Genomic DNA, 9,290 nt, shown 5'->3' with positions numbered 1-9,290 from the left:
AGAGGGGTGGGATAGGGAGGGTGGGAGGGAGACGCAAGAGGGGAGAGATATGGGGATATATGTATATGTATAATTGATTCACTTTGTTATAAAGCAGAAACTAACACACCATTGTAAAGCAATTATACTCCAATAAAAATGTTAAGAAAAAAAACTGATGTTAAGTATTAAAAATAGATATGTATACAAAAAAACAAACAAACAAAAAACCCAGTGCCTTGAAGACTTTGGCTAAAACAGAGCCAGAGACCACCAGCTTCCTAGAGAAGTTCATTACTTTTTTCATTTTATTGAAGACAGGTAACCTCTCTCTCTTTTTTTGATAATTTTTTCTAATTTTATTTTTTTAATTGAAGTATAGTTGATTTACGTCATGTTAGTTTCAGGTGTACAGCACAGTGATTCAGTTATATGTATACATATATATGTGTGTATATATATATATTCTTTTTCAGATTCTTCTCCCTTATAGATTATTACAAAACATTGAGTATAGTTACCTGTGCTATACAATAGGTCCTTGTTGGTTATCTGTTTTATATACAGTAGTGTGTATATGTTAATCCCAATCTCCTAATAATCTCTCTTTTGAATAGACTCTATGGAAAAAAAAGATGTTCATGTTTTCTAGGTAGGGAGCCTATCCATTTGAATATAACCCTAAACAAAGCTGCCTAGGTATCCATCAAAAGGGGAACGGTTAAGTAAATTAGATATAACCACGCTATGGAATAATAAGCAGCTATTAAAAAATCACATTGCACAAGATAGTTTATCGACATGAGAAAATATTCGTAATGTATTAGGTAAAGAAAGCAGGGAACCAAAGATAATTAAATAACTACTAATCAATGACTAACTAAAATTAAAAGAACAGAACTATACGTTCTTCTTTTTTAAAAAAGAGGGTTGTAATAGATTGCATTATTGTTCAAAAACATTTTCCGCCTCCTTTGTATACACTCTGTCCCATTGAGGTGGGCTTGGTCACTGAGTTTGCCATGTGGGTGGAAGTGATGTGGTCCTTCCAGGAGACCCGCAGGCAGGCACTGCTCCTGAGTCCCAGATGCGCGATGATGGAGAGTGGCTGCCGCCGACCCACCATGGACATGTGATGCGAGCAAGAAATAAACATCTGTCATCGTAAAACGCGAACTGAGCTTATCCTTAGGTGGCAGAGGTGCTTTTGAAAAAATTAACAAACATAATTGAGAGGTCGAAGTAACGTGAATGGGTTTCTCCTTATCTCACCGCTTCAAAGAAAAACATTTCTGTTTTCGCTAGATCAGAACATCTTTATTATACTGTAAAAAGTATTATCTCCTAGTAGATTCTTGTCTTCTGATGAAAAGAAAAATAATCTCATTATGTTCTGATTGAACTTGATGTGTTCATGCCCCAGGAAATAGGGGAGGCAGAAAGAAACAGTGGGCAGTGCCATAATGGGTTTCATTAATTTCCATGCAAAGTAAGAATGCAAATGGCAATTTGAGGTCAAAGAAGAGATTCTGATACAAACGAAAAGGCCATGGCATTTGAAATTAAATTGAAACCAGGCAGATTGTAAATACAAAAACTGAGGTAGCAGCAGTGAATTTACATATAATGGTTGCATTCACAGAGCAGGGCAAAGCAAATGATGCTGTTATCAGTTATACAAGTAACTCCTATCCTGTATGTGATGAGTAAAAATTATACAGTACCAGTATTTAAATAGCAATGAAATTCAATGGAGAACAAGGGAATTAAAAGTTCATACGAGCATTCTATTTGACTTATGATATTTGGGAATGAAATTAAAAGCAACTTCATAGTTAACTGACTATAGGGACAATAATAATTCAGACTTACAAGCTACGAAGGAAAGGATCAGGAATCATGATAAAATTTCTCACAATGTGCCATGGAGGGACAAGATGATAAATCAGAATAATAATTATTATTTTTAAAAATATTTATTTATTTATTTTACTTTTGGCTGCATTGGGTCTTAGTTGAGGCACACGGGATCTTTCGTTTCAGTGTGCAGCCTCTTTGTTTCAGTGAGAGGGTTTCTCTCTAGTTGTGGTGCGCTAGCTCCAGAGCGCGTGGGCTCTGTAGTTGCTGTGCGCGGGCTTAGCTGCCCCGCGGCATGTGGGATCCTAGTTCCACAACCAGGGATTGAATTCGCTTCCCCTGTATTGGAAGGCGGATTCTTAACCACTGGACCACCAGGGAAGTCCGCAGAGTAATTATTGAAAACTAAAACATTATTATCCCTTTGTAGAAGGGGAGGGGAAAAAAAACCTCTGGTGAGATTCCCCCTTGCATCCTGAGTGACATTCTTGTCTCCGCAGTTGGAAAAGAGAATAAGTTAGAGAAAGCCTAGAGAAGGCAATGATCTCAGATGGAGACGGATGGTGGAGAGGCTATTGATGTAATTGCCAAACATGTACTTACCTACCATATGCTTAGCACAAGGCCAATATGATGTATAAAGTAGATTTTTATAACAGAAATGACAGCTGCTCACCAAAACTTGGTTTCTTTCCTTTCTGGGCTCACAGCTAGACAGCATTTTCCAGACTCCCTTGCAGTTAGTTGTGATCAAAGTATTAAAGACAAAAAAACCCTACTAAGACAAAAACTGAGCTCTGAGTGAGAGAGAAAACACAGTGTATCCTTAGTAGAAGGAAAGCTTTTCTTAGCACTTAGCTTTGAAAAGGGACAAACTTTGAAGAGCACCTACTAAGTATACAGAGCACAGAATGAGATGCTTTTCACACCGGTGCATGGAAAAGAAATATATTTGGGCAAAGAGGAAGGAGAGTGCAGTGTCTGATGTTTTCAGTCACTGAAGTCTATTACACGTTGAAGAATGCCTGATACTAAATGACTGGAATCCAGTCAAAACATTTTTACAAGGTATAACTAGAATGAATTGTATTTTTTAAATTGTCTTATTGAGATATAATCCACACCCCATATAATTCACCCATTCAACATGTGCAATGCAATGTTTTTAGTATATTCACAAAGTTGTGCAACCATTGCCACAATCTAATTTTAGAACATTTTCATTCCCCCTTGTATACCCACTCATTAATTCCCTTTACCTCACTACCCGTCCCCTCAGCCCTAAGCAACCACTCATCTACTCTTGGTCACTACGAACTTGCCTTTTCAGAACATTTCATATAAATGGAATCATACAATATGTGATTTATTTTGTGACTGGCTTCTTTCACTTAGCACAGTGTTTTTGAGGTTCATCTATGTCGTAGCATGTATCGGTACTCCATTACTTTTTATTGCTGGATGACATTCTATTGTGTGTATTTACCACATTTTGTTTATCCATTTATTTGTTGTTGCACATTTGGGTTGTTTCCACTTTTGGCCGTTGTGAGTAATGTTACTATGAATATTTGTGCACAAATTCTCTATGTTTTCATTTCTCTTGGGTATATACTCCTAGGAGTAGAATTGATCGGTCATATGGTAACTCTGTTTAATCATTTGAAGAACTACCAGATTGTTTTCCAAAGTGGCTACACCATTTTACATTCCCATCAGCAATGTAGGAGTTTTCCACTTTTCCCACATCTTTGCCAACCCTTGTTATTGTCTGACTTTTTTGATTATAGCCATCTTAGTGAGTGTGAAGTAGTATCTCATTGTGGTTTTAATTTGTATTTCCCTAATGAAATGATATTGAATATATTTTCCTGAATATACTTTGCTTATTGGCTACTTGGAGATGTTCTTTGGAAAAAGGCCTATCAAATCCTTTGTTCATCTTTAAAGTGGGTATTACTGAGCTGTAATTTTATTTTATTTTATTTATTTTTAAAAATAATTTTTATTTATTAATTTTTGGCTGCATTGGGTCTTTGCTGCCGTGCACGGGCTTTCTCTAGCTGTGGTGAGCGAGGGCTACTCTTTGTTGAGGTCCGCGGGCTTCTCATTGCGGTGGCTTCTCTTGTTGAGGAGCACAAGCTCTAGGCGCATGGGCTTCTGTAGTTGTGGCACGCGGGCTCAGTAGTTGTGGTGCACAGGCTTCGTTGCTCCACGGCATGTGGGATCTTCTTGGACCACGGCTCGAACCCGTGTCCCCTGCATTGGCAGGCAGATCCTTCACCACTGTGCCACCAGGGAAGTCCCTGAGTTGTAATTTTTAAAAATATATATTCCAGATACCAGTTCCTTACCAGATGTATAATTATAAAATATTTTCTCCCATTCTGTGCATTGTCTTTTCACTTTCTTGGACTGTGTCCTTTGAAGCACAAAAGCTTTTAGTTTTGATGAAGTCCAATTTATTTATTATTTCATTTGTCATTTGTGCTTTTGCTGTTGTATCTAAGAATCCATAGTCTAACTAAAGATCACGAAGTTACTCCTAAGTTTTAAGATTTTTATAGTTTCATCTCTTACATTTAAGTCTTTGATCCATTTTGAGTTAATTTTTGTATACGGTGTGAGATTTGGGGGGGGTGTCCGATTTACCCTTTTTCCCCGTGGAATTTCAATTGTTCTAAATCCATTTGTTGAGAAGACCACCCCCTCCCTCATGTAATTGTTTTGGCAAGCTTGTTGAAAATCATTTGCGCCTAAATGAGAGGGTTTATTTCCGGACTCTCAATTCTATTCAATTGATCTCTATCTGGTGACAATGAGTACTAGTAAGTAATTAAGTGATTTGGAACTCTTTGCTCAAAACTGCTCTTAACTGATTTACACTTTTAGGCAATCCATCATTGTTTGTTTAATTTCAGAGCAAACCTTCCGAAAGTGGTAAATGACAAACTGTTCCAAAAAATTAAAGCGAATTAAAATAAATTGTTTGAGGAGGTTCTAAAAAAACTCAAAACATCCTGGGGTGTGGGTAATATTTGAATGAGAAATAACTGGCCTAGTTCACTCGCTCCATTGTTAGTTAGAACGTCTCTCCCTTTCTCCTCAGGGACCGGCACTCTCAAAGATCATTATCCATAAAGTGGAGGAAGGCAGAACTTCCACTGCCATCACTGGTTTTTCTCTCCCCTGAGCAAGTGTTGCGACGTCTCTAAAAGCCATAGAAAATTCTGTAATCTCTAGAATTTTTCAACCGCCTTCCCAGAATGCGATTTGTTGACTACCAAAGCTGAGAAGGCGAAGCGCACACCTGGCCATCGCAGGTGCCCGCTCGCCGGAGAGCGTCGCCCAGGCCTTAGGAACGCCAAGGTCCTGTTCGCACCTGCTCGCCGAAGGCGCTAGGGCCCCTGGCAGCTCAGGCTCCCCACCTGCGTCTAAGCCTTCCCCTCGCAACGCGCCCCTGGGCCTCGTTTAAAGGGCACCGCGGGTGCAGCGTTGCAATGATGCCGTCCTCTTGGGCGCTCGCAGCGCGCCATCCCCGGGGCCGCTCTGCCGGCGAGCCCGGCCACCTGGTTCCTTCTGGGCGGCAGGTCGGAGGCCCCCGGGTCCCGCTCGCTGCGCGGTGGCGTCGGCGGAGGCGGTGGCGCGGGACCGCGGGCCGCGCAGAGGCGGTGGGCCCGGGCGGGCGGCGCTGGATGGGACGGGGCGGGGGCAGCGGGCCCCACCCTCGCCTGGGCGCGGCTTGCGGGTCGGCGGGCTGCCGGGCGGGCGGCTGCAGACTCGACGAGAGCCCGAGGCATGGACGCCGACCCCGGAGGACTCGGCGGCCGGCGCGCTGCGGCGGGTGTGCGGGCCGCGCGGCTTCCCTCGGCCATGCCCGCGCCGTGGAGAGAAGTGCTCCTGGAGAGCCTCCTGGGTAGGCCGAGGCCGCCCGCCGCGCATTCGCCGGTCCGCTCCCCCGGCCCTGCCCGGAGCCGGGTGCTCGGCCGGGTTGGCTGAGCTCCCGGAGGGAGGAACGCGCTCTTGGTGCCCGGAACAGAGACGCTTATCGTCCCCTGGCAACTTCTGCTGCTGGAGGAATTGAGAGAGAGACAGCTCCCACGCCACCCTGGTGTTGCGCCCAAGGGGCCCAACTTCTTCACCTGTCGGCCTTGAACCGCGAAGCTGGTACCAACCCCGAGTCCCCTCACCCGTGATCTTTAAGTTTAACTGAATAAATTTCAGCACCGAACTTTACCTTTCAGAAGGAAAGGGGCACCCGTTTCCCTCGGTAGCTGTAGATGAGCACTCAGCGCGGTGGCTACCTCCTGGGTTGACCGCTCACAAGTGGCCTTGGGTAGTGGCTGCACATTTGAGTATTTGGCGGAAAACGTCGAACTCGAGTCTTATGTGCTCACTTAGCAGCTTTGCAAAAAGTCCCAAGAACATTTATTGTTGTAATATTGTCGGAGTTGTATGGTTGAAATCAGAATTCCCAGACAAACGTTCAGGAGATTGCTAGCATCTCGCTGTTCACGATGAAGGGGGGGGTGCCTTCCTAAGAACTTGATTTTCTGGGAGCTGGTAATGCTCGGGCTAGAGGGCGGGGCTCATTTTTTGGCCCAGTCTGTGTCTCACAAGTACGCGATATAAAGCAAATTACATTCAGTGAATACCTAGGGTGCTAGGTACTGTGTGTACTTTATCTTTTTTAATCTTAATAACTCTGCGAGGTGGTTAAAAGTACTGCTTTCGGTGGTTAAGGATGGTTTGGAACCAGACCGCTCGGTTTTAAGTTCACTCTGCCATTTGCCACTTTTGTGACCTTAGGCAATTACTTAACTTTCTGCGACTAAGGAGTTTTTGTTGTTTGATTTTGCATTTGGAAGAGGGGAGTAGAAATAGTGTCAATTTCATAGGATGCGGAAGAAGAGAGAAGATCGGGGGGAATACTTAGCACAGAGCCTAGCACATGGTAACTGCCCATTGGTTAATTATCATCGTTGTAGAAGATTACACAGTCAGTAGTTGGCAGCCGTGAAAGTAACGTCAAATCTGGGTTTTCCGCTACTCTACACTGTCTCCTAAGGGTTAGGTTTAAAATAGCTTGCTCACAAGAAAATGATTATTTCCTAACTAATGTGCCTTTGGCTGTAGTCTGGAGCGGGAGAAAGGAGTTCTGCCGTTTGTTGCTCTTTTTGATTTTCACGATATTTCTCATTAAAGAAGGGTCGATTTAGTTAAGGAAATTTTATCAGTCAGGGTCCTGACAGGAAACCAGATTTAACCTAGATGGTCCAAATGAAGAGCCTTTTAATAAAGGGACTACCTATCTACGGGAGGTATGAACGAGGTTAAAGGGACAAGCAAGGGATGTTGAGCCATTCTCATCCTGGGCCTGACAGGAAAGGAGAGGAATTCTGTTACTGGAACCCAGTTAAGGCCAGGGTCATGAAAGAGGGCGGCCAGCCGGAGGAGTTTTAGTGGAGGGAAGGGCTACTGTTTGAAACAATGAGAAAGTTACACTTTCTCTCTCTCTTAAAAACTTTTTTTTTTCCTTAGGATATGTTTCTTGGTCTCTCTGCGGTGGCCTGGGACCGATGAACTATTACTTTCCCCTGCAAATACTAGAACTCACTGGGCTTGAAGCTTTTGCCATAGCATTTCTTTCTCCATTATTCCTCACAATTACTCCTGTCTGGAAATGGGTTAACAAGAAGTGGATGGTAGCCTTGCTGCGGATAATTACCGTTGGTAAGATTTAAAAGTGATTCCTTAAGTTTTTTTGTTTTTTAGTTAAAAATCAAGTGAAAATATGTAGACTGTTCTTTGAATGCTAAATGATTAAATAAAAAATAAAAGATTTCTCTTTCTCTTACTACTACCTTGAAGAGTTTTAGTAGAATTGGAAGTCTAGACCAAGAGTCAGCATATTTACATGTTTAACTTTTCCGTCAGATTGGAAGAGCTTAAGGATCACTGAGATGAAGAGGGGAAAGATACCTTGGAGAACAGCTTAACTCTTGAACATATTTTTGTTCTTTTTTCCAACTATGACACGAAACTCCGAAGCCATTAAAACGTTGTTAAATGATACTGCCTAAAAATATGAAAATTATGCATGATGAACACCGTATTAAGCAAAGGCAATGAACAGATTAGCATAGCTATTGCAGCTCTTCCAGTCAGAGGGCTAATTTCCTTAATATATGGAGTTCTTACAAATCAATAATAAAAAAGGACCAATAGTTCAATAGAAGAGAAAGCAAAGATATGATCAGTTTACTGGAAAGGAAATATAACTGGTTCTTAAAAAGATACTAAAATGTATAGAATACAAATCATACACACACACACACATGTTTATAGACAGTCTCACATATCAGGTTGGCAAAGAACAAACTCTGACAACACTGTTGTAACCGTGGGAAAGCAGGCACTTACGCATTGCTGGCGGAGCTGTAAAGTGTCACAACTTCTGCAAAGGATCAGTTAGCATTGTTTATCAAAAGGACAAATATGTATCTTTCACTCAGCAATCCCACTTCTGGGAGTATATCCTATAGATAAACTCACATATGCGTAAAATGATAAAAATAAAAGGTTCTTTAATCATTGCAGCAATGTTTATAATAATAATGTTAGAAACAACCTATATGTCATCTATGTGGGATAGGTTAGGTTAAATAAGTTATGGTTATAAAACTTGGAGTACTATAGAATACTATGCAGCTATATTAAAGAATGAGAACATTTCTGTAAGGAAATGGAATGTTCTTCAAAATATGTTGTTAAGTGGGAAAAAAGAAGCGCTAAACAGTATGTGCAGAATACTAGCATTTGTGTTAAATAGGTTAGATGAAAATATATTTAATAATTAATTGGACATGCATTAAATAGGTCTAGAAGTATTTTTTAAAAACCTGATACCATTTTAGTTGCTTCCAAGGTGAAAAATTTGGTACCTGGACACAGGTATGAAAGGGAAACTTTGCACTGTATACCTTTTGTAGCTTTTGAATTCTGAATTTCAGTACGTCACATTACCAAAACCCAGCAATTAGAAAATGTATACTTACTATCACAAACACTTGAGGTTATTAACATTAATAAATATTGAGAGACCTTGGAGAAGTACTGGTAGTAAAAAAAAAGTAAGGTGAGGTCATGGAGAAAAGCTTTTAAAAAACAAAAACACCAGACTCCAGTCTGGTGGAATCTGTAGCTGAAAAGTCTGCCTGTCTTGCCCTTCTGCTATAACACAGTTGGTTTCTCTGAGTTTTCCAAGTGGCATTTGTTCTTGAGCCGCGCTGTGTATATCTTCTGTCTAGGAGCAGTCACTTGACTTTTTTCAGAAACAGTGACAGGAATCACTAGGGAATTGCCTTCTGTTTTTCCGTGCATCAGTCCCTGAAGAAGGCAGAACGTGGTTAGTGAGTGTAGTGAGTTATGTGGTTACCCACAAAGGTCTAGAG

General features: G+C 41.5%; 1 protein-coding gene across 1 annotated transcript in view; it reads left to right on the top strand.

The window, feature by feature from the left end:
* The first annotated feature begins 5,709 nt into the window (after positions 1-5,709).
* Positions 5,710-9,290, top strand: part of CWH43 (cell wall biogenesis 43 C-terminal homolog) — a 50,142-nt gene continuing 46,561 nt past the window's right edge. Inside the window, 2 exon segments of the mRNA XM_028492556.1 lie at positions 5,710-5,752; positions 7,378-7,569. Of these exon segments, the coding sequence (XP_028348357.1) occupies positions 5,710-5,752; positions 7,378-7,569 (235 nt within the window).

This window comes from Physeter macrocephalus, chromosome 7, assembly GCF_002837175.3.
Source record: "Physeter macrocephalus isolate SW-GA chromosome 7, ASM283717v5, whole genome shotgun sequence".
NCBI classification, from domain to species: Eukaryota; Metazoa; Chordata; class Mammalia; order Artiodactyla; family Physeteridae; genus Physeter; species Physeter macrocephalus.
Note: the sequence above shows the minus strand (reverse complement) of the source record. Positions and strands in the feature narration are given on the sequence as shown.